Here is a 27,856-nt window from a genome sequence, read left to right as displayed (position 1 = left end):
GGAGAAATTTGGCTCCATATATCTTTTCAGCAAATTCCAGATGTGAAACTGAGTTACAAAACTGGGGAGAATTCTTATCTAGTTTCTCCTCTGAATTGCAGCTCTTGGATCTATCTCAGTTGGAAAAAAAAAATTAATTTCTTTCAGTTTTTGATATAGAAGAGGCAGTGATCTTATATATCTGGAAGTTTTACCACAAGATTTTTGCTAAGAAGCAATCATAGACTATAAAAACTACAAGGGGTACTTGTAGTTTTCAAAATTCCTTCTCAGTTAACAAAAATAAACAACCAAAAGAATTTCTGCTCTGGAAAGTGAGATTGATGTAAATTCATCTACATTCAAGATATGTCTTTATGTCAACCTCTCTGTTGTTAATACACCTTCAATTGTCACAATAATATTGTCACAATGTCATCTATGTTATAATATTTCAACTGCTATCAGGTTTATTGGCTACTATATTAAATAATTTTCCAAAAATTTAATAATTCTCACAGAGAAATCCACAAATTGTTTTATTCAACAAAATAAATAGCAACACCATAATAAATTTTAGATTTCTGTTCCCATCAGAAACAAAGGAAATTGTGCTGATCTATTTATAAGTCCTAACAATAATTGATTGCAGTATTTGCTGAAGCTATGAGGAAACCAAAGATGCATAATGAACTAATCAATCACACTAAACATATAAAGGGGGCTGCAAAATGAAATTTATAATTCAAATTTCTTTTATAAAGATAGTATCAAATAAATATTAAAATAGCAGAGCTCTTCTCAGTATTGAATTAGAGGAAAATAATTGTCAATACTGGAAATGATTTTTGTTTTTTATAGTACTTTAGAAAACTCATAAGTAGTGATGCAGGGCTAGCTAAAAATAGAGGGGGACAGGCTATAATTTCAACAGGAGCACTACAGTCAAAGGCAAAATAGTCTGCAGTCCTTCTTACTAGAGTGAAATGTCACTTTTTTTTTCCCCATTTATTTTCAAAATGATAAGTCTAATGGTAGATAGTTTAGAGGAAAACCCAGTTGCTATTATGTGTGTCATACTGCCTGTGATCCATAGTTTGTTTTTTGTCCGGCAGGGCTCCCCTGGCTTCCGTGGCTTACCCGGTAGCAATGGACTTCCAGGCGAAAAGGTATAAATCCTCCTCCAAAAGAGTCCTCCAACTCTTGGAGAATCCATGTGAATCTGGATGGACGATTTCAGATTCAATAGAGTGCTGATTCCCCTGCTGAGAATCTCCACATCTCTTCCCAGGGCCCTGCAGGTGAGCGTGGCAGCCCAGGTCCCCCTGGCCCCAGCGGACCTGCAGGAGAGCGCGGACAAGACGGAGGCCCAGGTCTTCCTGGAATGAGAGTAAGACAGGACATCTCTGAGAAAATGAGACAAACTCTGTTAGAGATGACTCATCTGAGCTGATGTCATAGACAAGTCCAACCAGAAATCCTTTCTAGGAGTTCCTTTAGGCAGTAGTGGCATCCATTCATGGTGGGACAAGTAATGGAACAGAGTCACAGGGCATTCCCAGGAAACTGCCACAGCGGAGTCAGGAGGCTTTGGGAGGCTCCCAGAGCATGCCGGGCCCTGCCATGAGAAATGCCTCTAATATGAGTTAGCATTGGGTGATTTTCTGCATTAGCTCTTTGCATTTCAGCAAATTCTAACATTAGGTATTTATGGGTTTTATTTAAATATGTTTATATTTCAGTTATTATGTAAATAGACTTAAATGTTTAAATAATTAAATTAGAAATTAATTTAAGTATTTCAATATACATGAGTATTATATTTTTGGCTTATTTGTAATTAGAGCAAATAAGCTGTTGGTCAGTTTTTTACAGTACATATCAGCAAGATTTCAGAGATGGCCTATTGTGTAGACAACATCTAAGCTGGATGTTCTAAGTTCTACATGGAACAACATTCTGGTAGCTCTACTAAGATTTAACAACTCCTAACAACAAATATATTGGCATTCAAAAGCCCAGCTGCAGGCCTCTAGGAGCTAAACAAGATTTTATTGGCAAGGAAAGAGAACTATTTAAAATACAACAAAAATAATATTTAGAAATCTCAACAAGTTAATGAAAAAGTGTTGCACATTGTGTTGCTTTCAGGTAGAGGTGTGTAGTCAGAATTGTTGAATTCCTTTTTTTTCATCTAAATATAAATTTTCTTCCCATATAATGAAAGGAAATTTTTGTGCTAGTTGATTAATATCTGGTGTCTTGCTTATATACAACTCTCAGAAAAAAACAAAAAACCCATAATGACAGAATTTGTTTGCTTTCTCCAATTTTCCCCCTTCATGGGCTGAGGGAAATGGGAAGAATTTTATTTTTTATTAAAGAGAATGATAATAAGCAATAGTTTTTATATATTTATATTCATTAATTGAAACTTCATTATGTACATTCGAAACTGAAATATAACACTCTTTTTTTTCTTCAATTTGCAGGGCTTGCCCGGAATTCCAGGAAGCCCTGGAAGCGATGGGAAGCCTGGCCCTCCCGTACGTACATTGGGCAAATATTTTATCCCAGTCCCACTACTGGCCCAACCCTATCCTCATCCCACAGTATCCACATGACAGGTTGTTATCACAGCCAGATTAATTCCCTCCTGTCTGCTTGATTTAACTTCCAGAGCACTTTTTATGCTGCAACATTGTAAGAGCAGCCTGCAAGCTCTGTCATTTGGTACTGTGCAAAATACAGAGTAGATGGGCCACAGCTGCAGCACAAAACACTTAATGAGTTTTGAACAGTGTCTCCCCCTCACTCAATGTTGAATGTGTCCTGGGAATTGCTTTATTTCACCTCATATGATGCCACGTCTTCCTTTCCTTTCTGCTTATCCCAGGGCAATCAGGGTGAATCTGGACGCTCTGGCCCTCCTGGCCCTCCAGGCCCACGGGGCCAGCCAGGTGTGATGGGCTTCCCTGGTCCTAAGGGTAATGAGGTGAGTGGGATTTCTCCTCTTCTGTGCTGATGCCCGATGAGTCAAATGTTAAACTAAATTGCTCCATCGTGGGGCTATCTCACGCTGCTGCTTTAGACAATTGTCCACTGACCAGAAACAAGTATTTCAAATGTAGTCTTTCTTTTTTGTAAGGGTGCACCAGGCAAGAATGGAGAAAGAGGCCCTGGCGGACCACCTGGACCACCTGTAAGTTTTGCTAATATTTTATTTGATAATGACATAATAATAACTTGATGAGTCTTACAAAACTGGCATCACTCTCTAACCGTAGCCTAATTTTGTCTTTGAATAGGGTCTTGCTGGGAAGAATGGTGATGTTGGCCTTCCAGGTCCTCCAGGACCTACTGTAAGTGTGGTGGGCCCATCCGAGGCAATGATCAGGGGTCTGGCAGCTACAGAAAGACACTGGGAATTTAGCAGAAGGAAAACATTTTTAATGATATAAAGAAATCTCCTTTTATGAAGACAAATAAAAGAGCACTTCTTTGTCATTGTTTTAATAAATGAATATTTAAAACTTTGGTGGGAGAAACCTGAGTCAGGTATGCCTGGTGTAGATTGAAATGAAAAGTCAATTTAGAGCTCTTGGTCTTTTCAAGCAGAAGTGTTTTGTTGCTCCCTTTAATGTTTATGGCATTTCAAACTCCTACCAAGTTCAAATGTGTCTGCTGAATCTGAGAGTTGGAGTGAAAAGAGCAAATACCACAACACCAACATACATTGGTTTTTGAGCTTGTGCAGTGTCATCATCAGGTCACAGTAAGGAGGTGTAGGTTAGAGGTGGTGAGGAGGTGTTCAAATATTGAAGTATTCTCAGGAAAGTTCATGGATTCTCTTCCTCATTTGTTTGATTCTAGGGTGCTTCTGGGGAGAGAGGAGAACCAGGACCAGCAGGCCCACCTGGCCTCCAGGTGCTGTGTGTTTATTGTTTTCTGATTCTTTTTAATAGACTAACACAAATACACAAAATTTGGAAAAAAAAAAAGTATTTGAACATTTATATTGGAGTGCAAGATATTGTATCTTGAATAGAATATAACAGATCAACCACTTGACAAAAGTTACAAGGAATGGGTTGGCCACACTTCTTTGAATCTGAAGATGGAAAATGCATAACTTATCTCTGTACCATGGATAATGCTGTTCCTTCATGTAGGGATTGCCTGGTGGACCAGGACCAGCTGGAGAGAATGGAAAACCTGGAGAACCAGTAAGTAGTATATCCCTTTTTTTTTTTTGTTTTTTTTTGTTTTTTTTTTTAAGTAACAAAAAATTAATGAGAAGTTCTTCCTAAATTTAAATTATATTTCTAAATTCAGACAGCTCTCAGCTCTCCTCAGAGCAGCAAAGTCTGATTTGTGGAATAATAGGGGAGAGAAACAGGATGACAATCACAATGCAGATGTACTAAGTAAAGTTCATGGCTAACTTACATTTATTTTCTTATAACTAGGGACCAAAAGGTGACATTGGAGGACCTGGATTCCCAGGCCCTAAGGTAAATAATAAAGCAAATTTTGTAATGGCCTAAAAGACTTAACAAAATATGAGCCTGAAAACAAAGAATAACACATTTTTTATCACAGGGTGAAAATGGTATCCCAGGAGAACGTGGTGCACAGGGTCCTCCAGGACCTCCTGGAACAAGAGGCGGACCAGGTCCTGCTGGCACAGAAGGTGCCAAGGTACTCACAGAATTTCTTCCTTTTCTGCTGTTCTGCTACCATTTGGGTTAATTTTGGGTTTTTCTAACTATTTTTTTTACTCCTTAGGGTCCTCCTGGCCCACCTGGTCCCCCTGGAGGCACAGGACTGCCAGGCTTACAGGGAATGCCAGGAGAAAGAGGCGCTTCTGGAAGCCCTGGACCAAAAGGGGAGAGGGTAACACACACACACTTTTGATTTTATGTGGATTTGATGCTAGTATCCCACAAGGCACTGGGTTTATCCACATCTTCACTTTGGCCTGATATCAGAGGTGCAGACTGTGTAGCAGTACTCTTGATTTAACAGGGGGATGTGGGTCCTAGATGTTGAAAACTATGTGGTTTTCCCCTCAGTTTAATACATGTAGATATTTTGCTGCCCTGGGTCTCTTGGGGGATGAGTACAGAAAAACAGCTCTAATGAATCTGATTAATGATGAGAATAGCTCATACCATGGGCAGACAGTTTGGCCTGGACTTCATTTTGAATCAATTTGGGGTTTTTTTCTCATCAAAGAATGTAGTATTTGATGCTGAATACTGGGCAAAATATCATCGCCAGTTTCTTTAAGGAAACCTGGCTACTGTGAGACCCTCAGTATGAGATCCTTACCCCCATTTAAGCTCATCTCCTCATGCTTCCTTTTTGCTCATGGTTTTTATGTCTTGAACTTCCCAGGGAGAACCTGGTGGTAAAGGTGCTGACGGCCTTCCCGGTGCAAGGGGAGAGAGAGTGAGTATTTAAACATCCAAGAGTTAATCCATCAGCTTTACACAGCCAGCTCTTAGAACAGGAGCAACACCACAGTGAATAATACTGTCTACAACAGCTATAGTTGTAATCTCATTATGTTTCATTCCAGTAGTGCAAAACTGGATTTGTAAATTAAATTAGCCCTAATATTGTTTTTTGTGATTACCACTCCTGGGGTAAATGTAATGGAATTTTTTAGAGAAAGACTGTAGTTGACTGGGACAATGTTTTAGTGGGAAAGAAACCACATTAAAGAGAAAATCTATGTGACTGATGTTATAATGAATCACAAAAAGACATCAATAGTAAATATTCTCATACAGAATATTCCTATAGGTTACTAAATATGATATATTTATACATCTATATAGCAAATACACATAAAACAGACACTTGGAAATATATATATATCTATCAAATCACTACCTGCAGGCAGTATAATGATGAAAGTAATGAGGGATGACAAATATACAAATGCAGCTTGGCTGAGTTGGAGGAAATATTAAAAAATTATTTCAGACTATAAGGTACACGTTAAATTTTCAAGAAAGAAATAAGTCAAGGAGCTAGTCAGGAGATGCTGAAGAAATGTGGATCAACTATGTAACTGAAAATTAGGGCAACAGGTCACTTTTATTGTATACCAGTGAAAGAGACCTATTAATTTCAGGTGGTTTTGGATAAAGCTTGGATGGTGGGGGGAAAAAAAAAAGGACTCACTCAGTTGGAGATCTCTCACACTGCAAAATGGTGTGATTTCAGAGCATCACTCCAAAACGTGGTGTGCAAATGCACTTCGGCACTTGCTTCATTTAAGTATGTTTGGCAATTTGTTTACACTGAAACCTAAATACTATTGATCAAAACAGAAGAGTTAACATTGTCATATTTTGATACAAAACACATCATTTTCTCATTTTCCAATTGTTTAGGGCAACGTAGGTCCCATTGGCCCTCCCGGTCCTGCTGGCCCACCTGGAGATAAGGTAAAGCCTCCTCACAGTGGGGTTTGTACTGTGAAGAGTCCCAGGGGTGGCTGTCTCAGGGGAAGAAGGCAAACACCCTGTGACCATCCCTGTGCCTTGTTCCCTGCAGGGAGAGACTGGCCCAGCAGGTGCCCCTGGCCCGATGGGTTCCCGTGGAGGTCCTGTAAGTGACAGAACTTTTCTTCCTGTGTAACTTCACCATGGCTCCTCTTGCCTGCTGTAGGCATCAGTGCTGCACCAAACCTGTCAGCAATACATGTGCCTTGGGTTGTAAATTAACCAAGCACTTTCAGCTCCTGTTGACTCTTGGAATTCATAAGTGCTAAAGGCTTCAGAAAATCAGGGCTTTTAACATTGCAAAGAGGGTCAGAGGGCTGTGGTGACAGGGCAAGGCAGAAGTGTGAGCAACAGTCACGTCCATCTGGATTTAAAGTTAAGTAAACTTTCAAAAATACTCTTTTTTTGTATTTGTTTTTTATATTTAACACTCTGGGATCTCAGTTGAACACCATGAATTGTGCTCAGGGCTCATACAGGTGTAGCTGAGTTAAGTTTACCACATTTTAGACAATTATCAGGTAATTCCTGAACAGTTGTGTTTAGTACATTGGAGCAAAAGTTGTTTTGGATCAGATGTTTGGGGTTTTTCCACCAAGGGCTGATAAGACAAAGAAACTTCAGCAGCCTTAACAGCAGTATTCTCTAACTTTTAAAGTGAAGTTTGTCTTTCTAACATCTTCCATTGCTGACATGTGGTTTTCCACAGGGTGAACGAGGAGAACAAGGTCTCCCTGGGCCTGCTGGCTTCCCTGGAGCCCCAGTAAGTGTCTGCACTACTGTTCCTGTATTCAGGCACACATAGAGCAACATGGCTTTGTCCTTTTCCTCCTGCACTGGTAGGGCACTAGAGTTCAACTGCATTCACACTCAATTTAATATTTAAATTCCCTTCAGACAAGTACTTGGATAGCATTTCTTGTCACAGTATCTTCTGCTTTTTTGAGTGGTAATATAACACTATAATTTTTCTACAGGGTCAAAATGGGGAACCTGGTGGGAAAGGAGAAAGAGGCCCTCCTGGTGCAAGAGGAGAGGCCGGACCCCCTGGAGCAGCTGGTCCACAGGGCGGCCCTGGTGCCCCAGTAAGTGTTTGCTCTTCCTTCTGTGTTTCCAAGAGGTTTCTTCAGCCCTCCCTCAGCCTCAGTGGGCCCAAGTGCAGGGAGATGAACTGCCTAAAACTTATTGACACTTCCTATAATTTTAATCTTTATCAAATCCTTTGCTTTATCTGCTTCCTTCCATGTAGGGTCCACCTGGTCCCCAAGGAATAAAAGGAGACCGTGGATCTCCTGGTGGGCCTGTGAGTATCTCTCCAACTTAGTCACTACTAAATGCCTCTATTTATTATAACAAATGTGACGTCAACGAACAATAAGAACTTCAGTGACTATAGCATTGGCAGTTCAAAGTGTTCTAGAAGGAGTAGTTAAAGTAGAAGTTTTTAGTGATCTGGATTACATTGATTTTTATATAAGTAAGGTGCCAAAATAGCTTTTGACACAATGACCCAAAACTGTAAAATGGCTTATCTCAACAGTTATTAAATTTATTTGCCATCTTTGCCAACTATCTCAAAACCCATTAACTCAAGTTTGAGGAGAATATGTGACCTCCTCTTGCAAAAAAAAAAAAAAAAAAAGACTTTTTGTTCCATTTCAGGACATTTAATTCAGGTTTCAAACAAAACATTACTATAATTTAAACTCTGCAGGTGTGTAAAAATCAATTTGTTCCTGTTTTCCAGTCTTCAGGAAATAACAAGTATTGATCTCCTCTAGGGTGCTGCTGGTTTCCCTGGTGCTCGAGGTCTACCCGGTCCCCCTGGTAACAATGTAAGTTGTTTTATCCACCCCTTTTTTTTAGTCTTACTTTGTGGATACATTTAGACATATATTAATATATTATGCAAAAACATTCTGAATATGATGGTTGTACTTCAGGAAAAAAAAAACTTCCTCCCTATGGTATGGAATAGAAAGTAGGATTTTAATTAAGGTACCATTAGAGTCAATGCAATTCTTTCCATTCATGGGCTCAGCTAAGACTTTAATGAAAGACATTTCATTCTGCACATGTCCAAGACACCATATTAAAGGCACATGGCAGGAGTGATTCAAGAAAGGGCCTGCAGCCTATTTCCAGTTTCTGTGGTAGAGCCATGAGTAAGGAATGTGTACCCTGTATTGGATGCATTACAGGCACTGGGCATCCAAAATGTGCAAGTGTATATCCAGGCAGCAGGGATCAAAAATACCAGCTGTGAAAGTGATACATGGAAGGATTCTCTTACCACACCAGATCAGATTTGGGTGCACAGGGCTGGACCCTAAATCTGCCTTCAGGCAGTGACTCAGGTCTGGCTGGCTTTCGTGAGACCAATGCCAGTACATGTGTGCAGCTCACTCTTTCTTTCCTTCTTAAAACTCTTTTCAGGGTAGTCCAGGTCCCCCTGGTAATGCAGGCCCTGCAGGCAAGGATGGGCCTCCTGGACCCCCTGGTAGTTCTGGTGCTCCTGGAGGTCCAGGACCTGCTGGAATCAGAGGTGAGCCTGGCGCACCAGGAGAAAAAGGACCCCCAGGAGCCCGAGGAGAAAGGGTAAGTGTCCCTTCAGCCAGGGTCTGTTCCACCAGGAGATAGGGATTCTGTCTGTCCAGAACAAGCTACCAAGAATGTTAAAGATATTCCCAGTGACTGAAGTGACCTTTTCTCAAACAGGGGGCACCAGGTGAGCCAGGTCCTCAAGGCATCGTTGGCGGCCGGGGGAACACGGGTCTGCCAGGCCTGCGTGGCCCCAGCGGCCCACCCGGGATGGCAGGGGCCAAGGTGAGAGCCCTTCACTGCAGCTACAGCCTCAACCCAACACAACCCCGACCCAGCTGCTGAAATTAGCCTAGAGAGGCAAAAAGTGCTAAAAATAGCTTAGAGACACAAAAAGTAATGAATGTACTGGGGGTGTTGGGGGGTTTCATGCTTTCTAGTTCAGAGATGAGATAATTTACAGTTATTTGTGTTTACATGCATAAGATCAGGCTTTAAAATGTCTGATATTCAGCTGCTGTGGGATGCAAAGTTTTCTTTCAGATTATATTATATATATTATATATCCAGATTATATTATATATATTATATATCCATATATATATTAGCCACTTCACACACTTTGGGAGGGTCATGAGGAGGAGACTGTAACCTCTCCTGGGTACAAGATCCAAGTCATATTCTCACCTACCACTGGCTATTTACCCTTGCTTAATTCTCAATATATTTCTTGCTTAAATAGTATGACCCAAATAGAAAAGTACCCTCACCTCCCTTCAGAAAAGATGGGGTGAGGCTTGGTTTGTATTTTATCACTAATATAGTGATAAACCAGCATTTTTTGGTTAACAGCTTTGGCCATTGTTTTTTGGGCACATAAGAAGAGACATACCTGTTTATTATTTCTTAGTTGTCAGTTAACATTCAATGGCCTTCCATGAATATTACCAGCAATGAAAAGAAACAATTTTGGCCAAGTTTTTATCTCTTGTTTTGTGTATTCACAACCAGGAAAGCCACATTGGCCCATCACTTCATTAGGTCTCCTTCAAAATCCCTGCATAGTTAATAAGATGTAAAATACACTGGTATCTCCTAAGATCATTATCTGCAATGGAATCCTTTCTCTTTTTGTTCAGGGTGAAGATGGTAAACCAGGCAGCAATGGTATCCCAGGAGAACGCGGTGCTCCTGGTCCCCAGGGTCCTATTGGACAGAGAGGCTTACCTGGAGAGCCTGGCAGAGATGTGAGTGGATGGGGTTTCCCTGCTAGCTTGTGAGTTACAAATGGGAGCTTCTGGGGGAAAATATGCTTTAAGGTTCACAAGGCAGGGGCGTGGGCAGATTCTGCCCTCCAGTAAGGTGTAGTCTCCCCTCCCTGCCATCCCCTTCTCAGCCTGCAGACATCGTCTGTCTCGCCTGGAACTGCACTGCCTACAACATAATGCAAGTCTTACAGGTCTTTTAGGAGCCACTCCACCTCCAGGAACTCTTCCCTCTTGAAAACTCTTTCTTTGATGAGCATTGTTCAAGCTTACTGGGAAACAAGCTGTCTACTGGTCATGCAGTTTGTGACCAAACTGTGCCACTCTGTTTTGCAGGGTAACCCTGGCTCGGATGGCTTGCCTGGACGTGATGGATCGCCAGGAGGCAAAGTAAGAAATCACCAGTGTCCTTAGACTGCCCAATAGATGAGACAAGAACTACATGGCAATATATGTAATCTGTATGCTGTGTAATCTGTTTCTTGAACCTCCTGGGCTCCATAAAACATGACAATTATTACAGGGTGACCGTGGTGAAAGTGGCTCTCCTGGCCCTCCAGGACCCCCTGGCCACCCTGGTCCCGCAGGTAATGCTGGTGCACCTGGAAAATCTGGGGAAAGAGGATTTCAGGTAAGACCAGAGTAAATGGGTTACTGTTTATTTGCACACCCTTCCTACGCAAAGTCCATTTCATGCAGGAATAGAGAGGAAGTTTTGAAGAGTTTGTTACTGTCAGAGTTTCTTGATGTTAAGGACCAGTTCTATAAGAATATCCAGGGGCAAGACATCTCGGAGTTTATGTTCGGACAACGTTTAGAAATTAAGCTCAAAATTCATGTACTCTGTAGGATGCCAAAAAGCACATCATCCCACCAGGCCCTGTTGTAATTTCCATCCCATCTGGTGCTCATGCAGCACAAGCAATGTGTTATTTATTTAAACTAAGGGAGTAACTTTGGAAGCCCTCAAGTTATTTCTCAGGAGTGCTGACACCAGCAAAGTGAGCACTGAGCACCTCACTGAGAGAGGGAAGAAGGGCTGTAGTGCCTGTACAGATCAGTGCCTACAGGCAGCCGAGGAAGGCTGACATTGGCACAAAAATGGCCTGGCCAGGATTATTGCTGAATCCAGTGTGTGTGGAGCTTCCCCTTGTTTCCCAGCACCTGCTGGCTGTGAACATGCAGCTCATCTGGAAATAAAGAGGTGGGCTAAGCAGTTCCAAGTGATCCACACCTTCTCATTCTTACCATGTCACAGGGTCCACCTGGCCCTCCTGGCTCTACTGGTCCTGCTGGTGCTCGTGGTCCTGCTGTAAGTCATATCTAAAGTATTTGTGATGTCATCCATTCACTATTTCCTGTTACATGGCAATGCTCTTATCTCCTATCTTCCTTTTATTGCAAATCTACCCTTACAGGGTCCTCAAGGTCCTCGTGGTGATAAAGGTGAACCTGGTGAACGGGGCAGCAATGGCATAAAGGGTCACAGAGGGTTTCCTGGTACCCCTGGTCTCCCTGGTCCTCCTGTGAGTATTTTGCATTGGGTTGGGAATTGCAGCTGATCTTAGTTTCTGTGCTTAGGCTCCAGGTACCTAATTAACCTTAGCTAATTTGATGGGAATCTAGGAAAATTTGTCAGATGTTTCAAAAGCCAGATTCCCTGAATCAACCTGACATAAGCATAACTAAAGATCCAGAGGAAGCTGTTAGGAAGTAAAGATGGGTTTGCTATAACCTTTTCAATAAAAACTTCTTACATATTCATTTAATCAGGCTGTTCCTGATTTAATTAGGAAAGAAAGAAGTAGGGGTTGGAGTGCCTATGTCTGTTAGAAATCTATCCTAGATAGAAAACTAAAGCTACTCAGAGTCCAAATGCTTCTCTTCTGCCATGTATTTTTTGTAGAAAGTAATACTGGGGCAAAATGGGCAGGAAATTGTAAACTACTGAATTTTACATGAACATGAATTACCATTTGACCATAGCTAAGAGAATTAAAGGGCAAGAGTAGACAGGCATGCCATAGGCTTTTATGACCAGTAAAGGTTTAAGAAGGGATTTATTCCAAAAAAATCTACAAATACCCCTTGTGATACAACTGAGAATCAAGAAACCAAAGCTCACTCAATTAACACACCAAAGATAGCACCAGTACCAACCTATTCAACAAGACAATAGAACCTGGAGTCTAACATAGCACATGAGGAAAAAAAATTATAAATTCTCATTTGATGATAGATAACTTTTAAACAAATGGCTTAGTTCTTTGCAGTGCACACACAGAATGAATTTGTAAATGTATTTGAAATCATCAATGTTTGTCAAATTATTTAAAAAACATTACTGCTAGCATTATTAAAACTGCAGCATTTTGGCTATAGCTACATATTTTTATGAATATTAGAGTTCATCCAAAGCTCATTGGTGTCAGTTGGCTTTCTTGGGTTTTGGATAGCACATCTCTATATGGAGAACATTCAATACTTTTTTCTGATTAAAGAATGGCCACCATTCTCTCATGTCTGACATAACCTTTTTATCAGGATGTGTTTTGTATAATCTTGAAGACATGTTCAATGTCTTTATTTAAGGCACATGCAGGTAATTGCAATATATTACCAGGAGGTGTACGACTGACTTTTCCTTTTTTCTAGGGTCCCCTGGGTCCACAAGGTGCAATTGGAGGTCCAGGAGCTTCAGGTGCAAGGGTAAGGAAACGTCCTTACTTAGCCTAACTGCAAGAAAAATTCAGACTGTTTAGTTAATATATACCTAGATACAGACATAAATTTTAATTGGCCATCTTAACAGACAGCAGCTGCAGAAAGAAAAAACACCTGATAAATCATACAGAAATATTTGAAATACCTCACCAAGTATTTCTGAATTATCTGATAAACCATTTTGACCATATTGTTTGTGTTCTTCATTGTTCTAGGGTCCCCCAGGCCCAGCTGGGCCGCCTGGAAAAGATGGCACCAGTGGCTACCCGGGTCCAATTGGCCCTCCCGGCCCCCGCGGTACCAGAGGCGAAAGCGGCCCTGCTGTAAGTAAATGGTGCAAAATTGCACAAGCAAATCTTTGGGAATATTCATGAAATATAGGATGCTCAACTCTAAATAGCTCCCTTGGAAACTCCCTATTCCAATGGACAAGATTTGTGGCAGGAGGTTTTCAAGCTGCCAAGGCTAAATCCAGAACCGTGCAGCTCATTTGCAGTTTGGTGTAACTATTGGTGCACTAACACTATGTGTTAGTCTCAGCTGATCACTGACTTTTCTGCATGCAATGGAATCTCCTCCTGGCTGTGGAGCACAGGCTCCCTTTGGGTCTGGGAAGCCATGGAATGGGGTTCCTAGACTGCTCTAGACAGGCCAGAGCTGCAAAGGTGTCACTATCACAGTCACCTGCTAAAGCCAAGAAAAGGTCATTCTCTGGATTTTAGTGGAAAGAGTTCCTTCTCAAAGCCCAGACATAAAGATGGTCAAACGTGACAAAATGAGGGGGGAAAAAATACCATTTTAAGAAAATAAAGACCTGGAAAATAGATTAAACAGATGTTTATACATCTGTTTAATTAAGGACTAAGTAAACTACATATTTGTGTAAGAATTCTCTATTTTTTAAGACTAGGTCCCACACAGACTTTTAGTTCTAACCTGTTCACTATTTTTTTAGGGTCCACCAGGGCAGCCTGGTCTTCCTGGTCCTTCTGGACCTCCTGGCCCATGTTGTGGTGGTGGTGTAGCTGCCCTGGGTGCTGGTGAGAAAGGTCCAGTTTCCTATGGGTATGAATATCGAGATGAACCCAAGGAAAACGATATCAATCTGGGTGACATCATCTCTTCAATGAAATCAATTAACAACCAGATTGAAAACATCATTAGTCCTGATGGGTCCCGGAAGAATCCAGCTCGTAACTGCCGAGACCTGAAATTCTGCCATCCCGAGCTCAAGAGTGGTATGTGTAGATTTTATTTTCATCTATGGTGGCAGGTCTTGGACATTGTTTTGGTTTTTTGGTTTTTCTAACTTGAGAATTTAAATGCGGACATCTCCCATGTGAGGGTTTTTTTTTTTTAAACAAATGTCATGAAAAAGATTATAAATGTAAAAACAATTTTAAACATTAATTAACTATGCATTTACACAGAATATATATTTGACTTCAACTCCACTTATTGTATCCTTAGAAGTGAACATATGTTTAAACAATTTTAGGGAAAACAAAACCATTACAAGTTCTAAATTCATTTCAAATTTCATTCCCCTTACACAATTCACTTTTCATATCATCTTCTTTTCTGTGGCACCTCTTCTGTCAAAATTAATGTTTCCTGATTTGGCTCAGAAATCTGGCATAGAAATAAGGTTTACCATCATGCAGTCAGATTCTTCTCCAAATATACTAAACCCCTTAACATTTTCCCTTATCTCTAGGAGAGTACTGGGTTGATCCTAACCAAGGCTGCAAGATGGATGCTATTAAAGTCTACTGCAATATGGAAACTGGTGAGACCTGCCTCAATGCTAACCCCAGGACTGTGCCAAGGAAAAACTGGTGGACCAGTGCAAACAGTGGAAAGAAACACATTTGGTTTGGAGAGTCCATGAATGGAGGCTTCCAGGTGAGAAATGAGCACAGTTAACAGCCCAGATTGTGCATGCTAAAACATACACAACACACTAAAAATAATTCTGAAATTATTGTGAATTAGCCAATTAGTATGTGAAAAAATCCTGATGTGGACTGACCCTAGACACGATTGAACACTCTGCCTGTGTTGGTACTCTGCAGTTCAGCTATGGAGATCCTGAGCTCCCAGAGGATGTCTCTGAAGTTCAGCTGGCCTTCCTGCGCATCCTCTCCAGCCGTGCCTCCCAGAACATCACCTACCACTGCAAGAACAGCATTGCCTACATGGACCACGACAGTGGGAATGTTAAAAAAGCTCTGAAACTCATGAGCTCTACAGAAAGTGAGATCAAGGCTGAAGGAAACAGCAAATTCACATATGCTGTTCTGGAAGATGGCTGCACTGTAAGTAAACAAGAAATTAGTGCTGTAGTTAATAAATAATTCCCTCTAGAGGAGTAGACCCATAATAGAGGAAGAGAGAGCTTTGCATGGCCTGGGTAAGGAAAGGACACAGCTACAGCTAATAGGGGGAACCCAGATTCTGTACACCAGAAGTGCAATTCCTGTAGCAACTGTAGGAAGTGAGGTGCACTTCCATTTAAATCTGTGCTTTACAGATATCTCCTTGCTTTAGAGTCACTGTCAGGGAAGTCACAGTCACCAATTTTCATCCATCCCCTGTCAACTCTAGAACTAGTCATACCAAAGCAAGGCTGGCTGGTTGAAGCCATGGGCTGTGGTTATGGAAGGGGCACATTTTGCAGATCCTGCATTGCTTCCCTGCAGCTGAAAGTACTGGAGGGGAGCAGGAACATCCCTGAGCATGCTGGCATGCCAACACCTGCAGCCTTTTCAGTAACAAATGGACAACACCAACGCAGTCCACGAGTTCTCCCTCCTGGGGTCATTTCCACAGACACGGCAAGCAGTGCAGAGGGTTTGTTATTGCAGAAATAGGAAATCTGAAATCTGATATCCTGTGGGGTGACCGCCATGTAGACCAGCTCTTGTGTCTCTGACAATTTTTTCCTTTCTCTTCAACTTCACAGAAACACACTGGTGAGTGGGGTAAAACAGTTTTCGAATACAGGACGCGCAAGACCATGAGGCTGCCGGTGGTTGATATTGCACCATTCGATATTGGTGGTCCTGATCAGGAATTTGGCGTGGACATTGGCCCAGTCTGCTTCTTATAAATCAAAGATCCTGCTTTTTCTGAAACCCCAGCAAACAGATTCACACTCCAACTGTTCTCCTTTGTTTCAGCCTTGTCAGCTAGTACAGGTGCCCATCTGTATCCCAGTTATTTATTAACAAAATTTCTGGGGGAAAAATCAATTTGATATCAAGGGTTTTTTTTTTTTTTTTTTTTTTTTGCTATTACACAAAGTACAGTAAAAATGCTTTTTTTTTGCTCTATTTTTTTACCGAATTCCATCTTCAAAACAAGTCTCCGTGGTGCTATAATAAAACTTCAACACTTAATAAAACAACACTGTGTTCTATTAGTTGAATGTTAGCCAATTTACAAAGCACTGATTGCTCCCAGTACCAAAGTTTACCCTTCTTTCAAGATGCAGTCCATAAAGCTAGAACGACCTCCCTGTTTCAACTACCTCAACATGGACAGAAACTGGGATGTGTCTAATGAGTCAAACCAAAAATCAATCAATTCAATCAAAATGCATTGGACCCAGTGGTCAATTCCGGGGATTCATTTGGTACAAAATTGTTTATTTCTGTACTGATTAGCTGTGAAAGGTACAGTTTATCTTAAGAGTTTAATACCTTAATGTCAGTAGTCACCATAATTTCATTGTTGGATTGTATTCTGTTGTCAAAGGTGCTTCTCTACTTTCCTGTCATTGCTGGTCAAGACCACTAAAATTAGGGAAGTGTAAAAGACTAATATGATGGTGCTAATCTATTTTTCACTCCTAACTCTGCAAGTCAGGGTTATTGACTTGCTCAAAAAACAATTTTAAATGTCTCCTGTCAAAGATCGTCATTGGCATGTCATAGTTGAGAATTTTCTCCCTTCACTCTGTAAAAGTCAATAAAGATGCAAAATTATGAATTTTTTCTGTCACGTTAACACATTTATAGTGTTGAAGATTAACCATCTTTGTAAGCTTTTATATGGTTGTTGGTCTATTCCTTACAGAGACACATAATAAAATATCTTAATAAAATTTCTTGTTGTTTCATAAAACTGACTTCCTTTTTAATTTTACCTTTTGTGCCTTTGTTCAAACAAATGTACAAGGCAGGACACAACTCTGGTACCACTATGATTTTTCAAAGATCAGTTCCTCTGTTTGAAGGAAGCCCTGATTCTCCTAAGGGATGCAGTTTATGTTGTACTAGCATGAAATTTTCTCTTTCTTGCTTTTTCTACTGCTCTGCATCCAGCGGCTCACATTTGCAAGCACAGGGAGTTTCAGATGTGACAGCATCACCCAAAGCAGGGCCCAATGCACCAAGGCAGGTGAGATTGGAGGAAATAGAAGATTTCAGCCTTCCCTAATCCAAGAAACTTGCCTCAGTGTGAATAACCAGGCAGTCACAGGGGGCAGCTTAAATAAAGGGTTTAAGGCTCTCACAGGGCAGGCCAGAAGCACCAGCAGTTTACAAAACTTTTTGTGGCCAATGGAGCTGTACAACTCAGTCATCCCCAGATCTTAGCAAAAATTTAAGGAGCAACAGTGACCACAGTAACATTTAAGGAGCAACAATGGGTTGGCAGTGCCTAAGCTTGAGGCCAGAAGAAGGAACTAAACAGCACCAAGGAGCCTGGGCCAGGAAAGCTCTCCCACAGTCAAATGCTGAAAGATGCCACTCAGCCTTTCCCATGCAGCAAAGTCCAGAGCCTGTCCCTACATCATTATTGCACAGCCCAGGGCCATTAAAGATACTCTACAACAAGATCAGGTAACAAAAATTAGGGATTAAAAAAAAAATCAAATTCTTAAAAGTTCTCATTGACAATATGGATTATGCATCCTCAGAGAATACTTTCTGATTAGCCCAAGACAAGCAGGAGAAATGAACAAAGAAATGCTGTTTTTTAAGACATCTCACCAGATTTGGGACTGAGCCAAGGCACTGCAAATTTGGACATGATGACACAGAAGGAAAACAGTGAGGCTCTGGGGAGACCCAAACAGCACAAATGCAGCATCACCACGGGCACGACTGTACTTAATGCAACATATAACAACAGTGCCAACAATTCATAAAAAGTACTGGCTCTTGCAGGAACCCTCCTCATTTGCTGGTGAAAATAAACTACTGTTTACAGAAAATACAAGTTACATGTACAAAATAATACTAATCTGACATCAATTACATGGTAGGAAGCCTTTGATTGATTGGTGTTTTATAAAAGCAGCTGGTAAGAATGCTGGCTGGTGGAAAAAATGCATTGGAAACACCTGTTCTTAATTCCCATGGCAGAAGGAAACAGCCTTTGCAGTGCCCAGTGCTACTGGGGCTGGCTGGGTGGCTGGGAACAATGACTCAACCCTAAAACTCAAGGTTTGGGGGCTGCTTTCTGAAGCACACACACTCATCAAGTCTTCAGTTAATAATATCTACTAATGAAAGTTGATTTTCTGAAACATTTGTAGAAAACACAAAGAAATAACCAAGACAGACCAGCACAAAACATTTACTTGGTATAAAAGCCTTCATTTTTTTTTCAGAGCCACTAACTGGGCTACCATGGCTGTCACATATCTGTACTTTTATATCACCACATTAGTATTTGGGCCAAACAAGAAAAAATCAACAGTAACAAGCACAAATATACAAAAACAAAACTCCCCCCCAAACAAAAAAAAAAACCAAAAACAAACAAAAAAAAAAACCCCAACAAACCCTGCTCAAAAAAGCTCAAAAAATACCCCAGCAAAAAAATACAACCTACCAACCCCTGCCTCCACCCCCCCCCTCCAAACATGCAAACAAACTAAACCCTGCCAAAAAACAGTTGCCTGAATCACACCAAGAAAGTATCACTGGTTTAGGTTTCAATATTGCCTTGAAACTTCACCTTTCCAATTACTTACAGCTCATCACCTGAAGGTGCAGCTCATTTGCAGGATGCCAGAGCTTTTTCTTCTGTTGGAGTCCTTGGCATGGGGACTATTTCAATATCTCATTTCTGCACTTTTTAAATTGAGATTATGTTTAAAACACTCCAAAACATGGCAGAAATGCAGCAAACACTTCTCCAGCAGAAGGGCTTTGCTATCTAATTAGACCCTACTTGTAAACAAATTATAAACACCTGTGATTTATTGGCTTCTGCAAAAAGCAGATTTCTTTTGCTGTTCCTAAAGATATTGTCCAATTCCTCACAGGACTGACAACGGCTTCACAAAAAAGCTGGTCTGTTGTTCGAGGTGTTCCCTTTGTGCACACAAATTCTCCCTTGGGGCAGGGTTTAACACGGGTGGTTCTCAGCTGTAATTCATCACAGTCTTCATGTTTCTTTCATATTTATTTCATACATTAAGAAGCATTACCTCTGATTTTAACACAGGCTGAATTTCTGAATAGCCTGACAGCAGGTAAAACAGGCAGGCTAAAAACAGTCTAAATGTTCTGGTACTCAGACAGCAATTCTGCCCAAACAGGCTCCTTGTGGACATTCTGAACTCTGCAGCACCTGACTGAAATCACTCCCTTCAACAAAACCTTTAAACTCCCAGCAGGCAAACTGTGGTGCACTGGACACAACAATCCAAGTTTATGTATTTCTTTCTAGCATAAACACACTGTTTGGATAACATCTATGGATTCCCAGTTTCTCTGGCATTTTCTATTTCAGCTATTGAATTGCTGATTGTTACCCTTTGTCATGATTTTTAAACTATAATACCAACATTGTCTGTGATATTTGCATACTTGCAGGGAATCTTTTTCCCTTCATTAGCATTTCTACATTTTCATTTAGTTTAGCTTCTCCTTTTGCAAATGTTTTACTCTCTGTCTTCCTGGAACCCTCTCTCAGCAGGACCAACTGCCTTGTGAATGTTAAGCCTCCAGTATAGCCTCAAGTTCCTGAAAAATTAATTAAAATAACCATAGATTATGAGTCTAATAGCTACTGTGCTCAGTCTCAGGCAGCTAAAGGGGAGCAAAGAAACCTAGGGGCCCTCACTCTACAGCAGGAGAAAAAAATCATAGTTTTTTGCTCTTAATCCATCTTTAGACTTTTTACTTGCTTCCACAGAGATACAAACCCGTAAAAATGTAAATTTTTCTTCACAGTTAGTCTAAAACTGAGACGCATAAATCCAAAATTTTGGGTTATACAAAGCCTCTGACCCAGAGAGGGCTGAAGCCATGAATTCCCTGTTTACTTCCCTTATTTTTTAAGCCTCCAGAACTGCTCAATATAAGCTGATCTAGATGAAAACACAAACAGCTGCTTTCAAGCATTTAAATTTCAAGCTGTCTTGGAGAAAAGAAGAAAATATTGTAGTCCACATAGTTGAAAGAGAGGCATGAAGCAGAATGAGAGGCAGGAAAAAACAAGGAAAGAAGCTGCCCACACAGTAATAAGACTGATACAAGGAATCTCTAATTTTGATCTACAGCTTCTCCTTCTGTTACACCAGCTGATCTCATTTACTTCACAGCACCATATTCCCATGGTTCTCTGAGAGAAAAGAAACAAGAGGAAAAAGCCTTTCCTCAAGGAGTTTTTCAGGACTTATCAATGACTTTAAAATATCACTAATTTAGCCTTTAATATTACCTTGGAACTTTGCCTTTCCAGTTAACTGCAAGCTGCCATCTCAGGGTGGAGCTCTTTTGTAGGACAGCAGAGCCTTTCTTCCAGTGAACGTGGATATCCTGTTGTCTGTGGCACAGGGACTACTGCAACATCCCATTTCCTTGGTTTTTTACAAAAATTATGTGTAAAAAACCCCTAGAACATGACAACAATCCAGCCAGCCCTTGTCTAAGTGAAAAACTTTGCTACCTGATTAGGCCCTAATTGCAAACAAATTGTACACACCTGTAACAGTGGGTCACACCCTCAGCTTCCCCTGGGAGACAGGCAAGGCTTCTCCATGGCCTCCAGGGCTGGCAGCTGTTTTAAACCCCTCCAAGTCCCCTCTCCCACCAGTAATTTGTCACCTAAAGCCAGGGAAGGATAAAGCAGCACTTAGAGTGGGCTCATGATGGTTTCTGGGCTTGAGCAGCTGCTAGGAATTTCTTCTGGAAGGTGGCAAAGTGTCAATAACTTTCCCTCATAAAACAAAATAAATCAACTTTTAAATAATAATTGGGTGCAATGTGCAACCCTTCTTTTGTTGTGGTTTCAGCTAAACAGTATTAAGCCTCCATTTGCAGGCAGCAACCTGGAGGCAGCAACCTGTCTACAAGAATTTTGAATTAATAAAGGAGAAAGTTCTCCCCAACATGCTATGGCTGTCCTGATAGCTTCACCAGGAAAATCTAAGGTTCAGTATTCCTTGTCAGGTGCATGTTATTCACACAGACTGGAAAAGGTGTCCTTTTGGAGGACTGATTATTTATGGCAATAAGACAGCATTACTGTAGTCATTAAATTAGAATATGTTTCTTAATACAGATTTCATACTCATTTCAACCAAGACCAAAAGCCTGATAGCTCAATGAAATATCCAATTCTTTGCACCAGAAAAGAAGCTGGGTTTGGCAAACTCCATATTTAAACCAAGTGTCTCTCTTCTAGAAATGTGAGTAATGAGATACATAATGCAAAAATCTTAAGCTACAGTAGCATATGAATTTTTTTATCATGATATAACATTTTAATTCAACATGTGCTTGTAATCATATGTCCTTAACTATATCTTGTTATGATTAAAAAAAATCTGTAGATACTTCTGTTTAAAGTACTAGAACAGAAAGATATTTTGCAGGTTTTAGGATTTGGGAGATGAAGAGACACTATCTATGTTTTTGCCTACCTGTTTATTGGGAGGAAGCAAAAACTAGCTCACACTACACTGAGGGATTGCTGTTCCAGGAGGGTGAAGTCCACCAGAACAAAATCCTGGCGAGTCTTGTCTTCCCAACTGCTCTTCATCCCACAATAGCTCCACCCTAGAGCGTTGTCTAGAAAGACTGACTGTAACCCACCCTGCTGCCTCCCCATCACAGCAGCCCCTCTGGCTTGAGCTGACTCCTGAGAAAGCCACTGATCATCTTTTCTTCTTTTTTTCTTTTTTTTTTTTTTTTTTTATTTTTAACCCTGAAGTCTTATCTGGCAAATCTATCCTTATCCAAACTTTCACTTCTTTCAGTACATCCCTTAGCCATGGACTAGATTAAAATTTAAGTTTTGTCATTGAGTGTTGAGTCCACATCCACTGAGAAGCAGTCAATGAAAGGTCACTCCTAGATGCACTGGAGATGTGCTTTCTGTGGGTTTTTGTCAATATTCCTATTGCAACTTGCATTTCAGTTTCACTCCATTTGTTATAACATCAATTCAACAAATAAAGTTGTTCACTGTATTTGTTTTCTTCAAGGTACCTGGAAAAGTCTGTTCACTCTTCATTTTGGGTGCATCTGTAGAGCAGGGATCAAACTCCTAGCAGGAAATGGTTGACCTGGTATATGTCAGCTGCAACAAAGTTAAATTTTCATCCCAGTACTGCCTTGGGATTTGGGATGACAATCTTGCTGCAAAGTGAGCAGCGCTTACATTGAGGCCTTGTCAGCTTCTTACACTGCCCTGCCAGCAGGGCACAGGGAGCACAGGGAGCTGGGAGGTGACAGCCAGGACAGCTGATCTCAGCTGGTCCAAGGGACATTCCAGACCATGTGGAGTCATCCTCACACATAAATCTGTGGTGGAAGCTGGCCAGGGGCCACTTCTCAGGAGCTGGCTGGTTATAGGTCACTGGGGGGTGAGCAACTGCATTCTATGCAATTGTTTTTTATGTTTGAATTCTTTTGTTATTATCATTATTTTCTTTTCATCTTCTGTCATCCAATTAATCTTGTATTTTCTAAACTTTTTAACCCCCCAATTCTCCTCTCTGCCCCACTGAAGGGGTGAGGAATAGGCAAGTGCCTGTCTGGTGTTTGGGGGCTGGGTTAAACCCCAGCAATATGGCAGAAGGAAATGTTCAGACTTTCTCTGATTTTTGTGTGGAATCACACAGCTTGTTCCTCAGAGGGAGGAGACTCCTGAATTACAGTGATGGCTCCTGCAGTCATCAGCATCTTCTGTCATTGTCATGTTCCTTTGTGGCAGGGAAGATCATACCATACCAAACATGCAGAAATATTTCACCCAATTTCCTGAATTGTAGTTATGTTCTTTTGTTATACTTGTTTGGCTCTGTATCAGATGCTTTTCACTCAGTTGACCGAGGCCAGAAATCAGTTCTGTGATGCTTTGGCAGATGTGAATTTGCTTGGTTGTTTTTTTCTTTTTCTCTGCACAAACATTCCTGAATAAGGCTGCAGCCTTTTCTGGAGGATGGACAGTAGTATCTCAATCAAGGAACAAATTACTAATTTTGCAGTAGAAACATTTGGTAGCGCACCACTCTCTGATACTGAGAACACAACAAAACTTAAGCCAGAGCTTATAGAAAAATGGCTTCTAACTCAACCCGCAAGGAAATGAGAATGAGCACAAAATAAACATGGGGGAGGGAGTTAAAAATGGGCTCTTTATCATCCTGCTCGAAGTAGTGTTGCCTGATACCTGTGTACTTTTCCAGACCTTCTCCCAGCAAAGGATAAAACATGTAATGCCAAGAGCACAGTAGAGAGATCAGCAGTCAAGCTCTCTGGTGTTGTGCAATACCATAAAACTTCTCAGTTTTAATATTTGCACCACTCTGCTCAGGCCATTGGCTCTCATATTGTGCCCTTTCTCTTCTGGCTTTTAGAAAAAGCAAAAACTGCTTTTTTCTCTTTTACTGATCCTGAAGATATTGTCCAGTAATTGCCTCACAGGAATGAGCAGCAAATTCACAATAAAATTTGTCCATAGGTCTACAGCTTCTAAGGCATTTCTATTTCAGCTATTGAACTCCTGATTTAGTTTTACCTTTTGTCATGATTTTTGAACCCATCTATTGATCTAATTTTTACCTTGTTATCTCTGTGGTATTTGCATACTTGCAGGGAATCTTTTTTCCTTCATTAGCTTTTCTACATTTCCATTTAGTTTTTCTTTTCCTTTGGCAATTGTTTTACTCTTTCTGGAATCCTCTCTCAGTGAGAAAAACTGCCCAGTGAGCATTAGACCTTCAGCATAGCCTGCATTTCCTGAAAAAGTAATTAAAATATCTATCAATTATCTGAGTTAAGTTTACCAGCTCAGTTACTATGCTCAGTCTCAGGCAGTTATAGGAGATAAAAGAAAGCCACAGGGGCTTTTATTCTATAACAATAAGAAAAACAGTTCTTTTTGCTCTTAAACTGTCTTTAGACTCTTCACTTGCCTTTGCAAAGAAAAATCTTCCATTTTCTTGCTGTTTTGTGGGATTTGGCTGTGCTGTTTCTAGCTGTAATGCCATGACATTTTCTTTCTTAGATTTCTGTGTTGCTTGGTACCTTCTTTTACTGCATGGTACTGCTGGTGCTCTCCAGAACATTTTTAGTGCTGAAAACTTCAAGCTGGTTATTTATCATAGCCACAAGGAAGCTAGCAGAAGGCAGGGAAGGAGTCTGGGAATTTAGTTTCTAGATGAGTTTTTAATGAATGGTTGCCAAAGAAATATTGCACTACTGCTTTTAGGAAACCAAGAGGTTTCTGTCAATGCTGGCAGTCCTGGGATTTGTTTCTCCCTGAGGACAGGTTAGTTAAGAAAAACAGAACCAACTCTTGTAACTCAAATTTGATTTAAATGCAGTGTCTGATACTGTATTATTGTAATCACTCTATATTATTTTAATAACTCTGAAGTACCTTTTTTCTACCATTTTTGAAGCTATTTGTCACTAAGGCAGAACTTCATGCTGCTTCATAAACTAAAAATTATTAGCTCATTCATGAAATTAAAGCTGTATTACATGAGGCTATGCCATTTTCCTGGACAAGAAAATGCCCGCCCCACTCACACTTTTTTTGTTTTCTCCTTCCTAATATCATTCTACAGTACTTTGAGGAATGCAGAAACAGGGAAAGAGTTGCAGTATCTATGTATGCTCTAAACAGAGTCAAGAGAAAAGCAACCACTTGCACAGACTCCTCAGTTAACTACCTGAGAGCTTGCACTTCAGAGCAGATTTGCCTTTAGTGCTTCTCCAGCCCTGGTTTTTACAGAATATTACCTCAGATGGCTCTCTAGTTACAGCTCTTGTTCAGTGTTCAAAGCACCTGGCTGGGGAAATACTGCACACTTCATACGGAGATAGAGATGCAAAGAGACACTTGAAAAGAAAAGAAAAGGTATTTTTCATAATCAAATAATCTTCTCCTTCAACAACCTTACAAACTACTTATACCAAACATGGATTGTAATACTTGATTAAAATTAGAGATTAAAACTAATTACAAACATAAACCTATCCTCCAAATGTTATTTATTTTGTGCATCTGGATAAATGTGCTGTAGAGATATGACCACAGCCTCCTCTGCTTGAACATACTGCAGCAAGCCTCTACACTGCAGCTTGAAATTAACATTATCTAAAAGTTCTCTAGGAGTCAGTATGGTAAGTTAACCCATGAGTCACATATTTAAAGAAATTATTTCATGCCAGTAAGAAAGAAATCATAAAATTCCTGCATGGGCAGTAAAAGCAAACAGATAACATCAGCATGAACCTGTCAACTTCCCAGCCCTCACCTCATTTGGGCAATCTAGAAACCTGCAAAGGCACTGCCCCTTCAGAAGGGGGAAAGGGAAGTTCTTGCCTGCTTCACTATAAGTGCAACTTTATGTCTTGTCCAGAAACTGTCTCCTCTCAGTGTTAACTCCCATTGTCACTAGGAATTGGCCAAATCACATTTCAATCTTGAATAAAAATTCTCTCTGGAGTCTCAAACAATATTATTTATGTAGATATTCTAGGCCTGCTGATTTCCTTCATAAAACTGACACAGAAGATACTTCACAAATACTCCTGTCTTCAAAATATTTCATAATGCCTTGCAAATGATTTATGCAAACATCAACCAAACAACAATTAAGTACTTCTATTTTTAATTTCCTGGGAATGAACTGATATGGAATGAACACACTGGAAGGAGTTTTACAAAAAGGAAACCACTTACATAGCGAGAAGCATGTATTTAATTAAATGCTTTGCAAAGATACATGAATAAAGCTATGTGCATGACTTTCTTTAGGGAGAGCCCCAGCTGTTTATTTATTTATTTTTTAAGGAACAAACAAAAAAAACCCGTGGAGAGCACAGATGCAGTAAAGAAACAAAAAAACCTAAGTAAGTTTGTACCCACATGCTTTACAAAATAAAGCATGTTGGAGGTACAAAACATTCTATATACTGAATGACCAACAAATAAATGCACTGTAACATTGTTCTCTCAAACACTGTAATCCTAACAGCTAAGCTCTGAACATGACATTGACAGTAGGCATCTTTATTTCATCAGCCTTCTAGAGAGTCATTTAGCACCATCACTTTGTTGTTTTTGTTTTTTTTTTTGCCCTGCCTTTCTCCTATCTTGAAATAACAACAGAAGCATAGCACCTTTTAATACCTAAAAGAAAACCAGGAATATTAATTGCATCCCAACTTCCAGAGATGAGGTAGCTCATGCTAAGAAATGATGGAACTTTCCTGCCTTGACAACTCAAGGCCAGCAAGTCAAATTACTGGTGATGCACGTCTGGATGTCAGCTAAAACCAAGGAATTTCTAAACTTTCTTTATTAGCAATTGGTCTGGTATACATGTGAATGGTCTGCAACACACAGAAATTGGCACCATATATAAGACACCTGTATAATTTGATACGTAATGGCTTCTTAGATGGGCTAATACTGGAAAATCAACAAGTATTGGGTTTAAGACATATTCTGAAGATTAAGGATAATTTAATGGAATTACACAGATACATTGTGAGAAGTGAAATCTAGCCTTAAAAGTTAAGATATGGGACACCCCTACTGAAAACTCGTATTTACCCCAGTAATGTTTTTACTTGATAAATTAACCATGGCTATGGATCACTCTTCTGAGCAGACTTACATAGAAAAGTGCAAGAAAAACAATGCCAAATTAAGATGGTCTTGTCGGAAGAGATTTTCTTCTACAAAAGACATAGATTTCTGTGAATGGCAACCACAGGAACACAAATTGGGGTAGAGGGAGCAGGTAGGATTGAAATACAGCCAACAGTTTACAAAAGTGCTCTACTTTTCTGTTATTCAGTAACATCAAAGCAAAAGAAATAATCATTAGAGCTTTTACATAGTTCCACATTAAATCTATCTATTTTGAATACCTGGAAATGTCAAAATAATTTGAAAAAAAACTGAGGAAAAGGATTCATATTACTTTTAGGAGGTTGCATCAATCCTCTTAAAATTGTACCAAACAGTTGGTTTCAATCATTGAAAACAGAAGGTTTGTAAGCAAAATAAATATTCAAAAGGAGGCCGGGCATTTAGAAAGAGCTGTATATACAATGCTGATCCAATATCAGCCATTACTTCAAGAGTCTCAGGATTAACTTCAATCAGTCTAAGTTCATGTTTAATTGCTGCTGTTGCTGGGTAGTGTGTTATACTCCCCCCTTGCTCTTACACAAAGCAAACTGGCCCAATTTCAATTCCAAATTCCTGGTCGGTACTGCCAATGTCCACGGGTGCAATATCGATGATCGGTAAGCGTGCCACGTTCTGCGTTCTGTACTCAAAAACAGTCTTGCCCACGTTCCCATTACGTTTCTGGGGGGAAAAAAATTAAAAATT

At 40.3% G+C, this 27,856-nt stretch overlaps 2 protein-coding genes across 3 annotated transcripts in view; one reads left to right on the top strand and one right to left on the bottom strand.

Moving 5' to 3' along the window:
* Positions 1 to 17,135, top strand: part of COL3A1 (collagen type III alpha 1 chain) — a 49,091-nt gene extending 31,956 nt beyond the window's left edge. The window contains exons 21-51 of the mRNA XM_041403340.1: positions 1,095 to 1,148; positions 1,271 to 1,369; positions 2,472 to 2,525; positions 2,876 to 2,974; positions 3,128 to 3,181; positions 3,288 to 3,341; positions 3,853 to 3,906; positions 4,152 to 4,205; positions 4,449 to 4,493; positions 4,582 to 4,680; positions 4,768 to 4,875; positions 5,380 to 5,433; positions 6,387 to 6,440; positions 6,550 to 6,603; positions 7,207 to 7,260; positions 7,475 to 7,582; positions 7,747 to 7,800; positions 8,279 to 8,332; positions 8,934 to 9,095; positions 9,216 to 9,323; positions 10,178 to 10,285; positions 10,640 to 10,693; positions 10,827 to 10,934; positions 11,562 to 11,615; positions 11,722 to 11,829; positions 12,959 to 13,012; positions 13,243 to 13,350; positions 13,983 to 14,265; positions 14,745 to 14,932; positions 15,103 to 15,345; positions 15,993 to 17,135. Coding sequence (XP_041259274.1) covers positions 1,095 to 1,148; positions 1,271 to 1,369; positions 2,472 to 2,525; positions 2,876 to 2,974; positions 3,128 to 3,181; positions 3,288 to 3,341; positions 3,853 to 3,906; positions 4,152 to 4,205; positions 4,449 to 4,493; positions 4,582 to 4,680; positions 4,768 to 4,875; positions 5,380 to 5,433; positions 6,387 to 6,440; positions 6,550 to 6,603; positions 7,207 to 7,260; positions 7,475 to 7,582; positions 7,747 to 7,800; positions 8,279 to 8,332; positions 8,934 to 9,095; positions 9,216 to 9,323; positions 10,178 to 10,285; positions 10,640 to 10,693; positions 10,827 to 10,934; positions 11,562 to 11,615; positions 11,722 to 11,829; positions 12,959 to 13,012; positions 13,243 to 13,350; positions 13,983 to 14,265; positions 14,745 to 14,932; positions 15,103 to 15,345; positions 15,993 to 16,139 — 2,931 coding nt within the window. The 3' untranslated portion in view covers positions 16,140 to 17,135. The remainder of the gene's footprint in view (positions 1 to 1,094; positions 1,149 to 1,270; positions 1,370 to 2,471; positions 2,526 to 2,875; positions 2,975 to 3,127; positions 3,182 to 3,287; positions 3,342 to 3,852; positions 3,907 to 4,151; positions 4,206 to 4,448; positions 4,494 to 4,581; positions 4,681 to 4,767; positions 4,876 to 5,379; positions 5,434 to 6,386; positions 6,441 to 6,549; positions 6,604 to 7,206; positions 7,261 to 7,474; positions 7,583 to 7,746; positions 7,801 to 8,278; positions 8,333 to 8,933; positions 9,096 to 9,215; positions 9,324 to 10,177; positions 10,286 to 10,639; positions 10,694 to 10,826; positions 10,935 to 11,561; positions 11,616 to 11,721; positions 11,830 to 12,958; positions 13,013 to 13,242; positions 13,351 to 13,982; positions 14,266 to 14,744; positions 14,933 to 15,102; positions 15,346 to 15,992) is intronic.
* Positions 17,136 to 26,192: 9,057 nt separating this feature from the next.
* The window catches only part of COL5A2 (collagen type V alpha 2 chain), a 98,048-nt gene continuing 96,384 nt past the window's right edge, over positions 26,193 to 27,856 (bottom strand). For both annotated transcript variants that reach the window (XM_041403455.1, XM_041403456.1), the window contains exon 54: positions 26,193 to 27,832. In XM_041403455.1, the coding sequence (XP_041259389.1) occupies positions 27,686 to 27,832 (147 nt within the window). In that variant the 3' untranslated portion in view covers positions 26,193 to 27,685. The remainder of the gene's footprint in view (positions 27,833 to 27,856) is intronic.

Source organism: Onychostruthus taczanowskii, unplaced genomic scaffold, assembly GCF_017590055.1.
Source record: "Onychostruthus taczanowskii isolate IOZ18803 unplaced genomic scaffold, ASM1759005v1 scaffold20, whole genome shotgun sequence".
In the NCBI taxonomy this organism is placed as follows: Eukaryota; Metazoa; Chordata; class Aves; order Passeriformes; family Passeridae; genus Onychostruthus; species Onychostruthus taczanowskii.
Note: the sequence above shows the minus strand (reverse complement) of the source record. Positions and strands in the feature narration are given on the sequence as shown.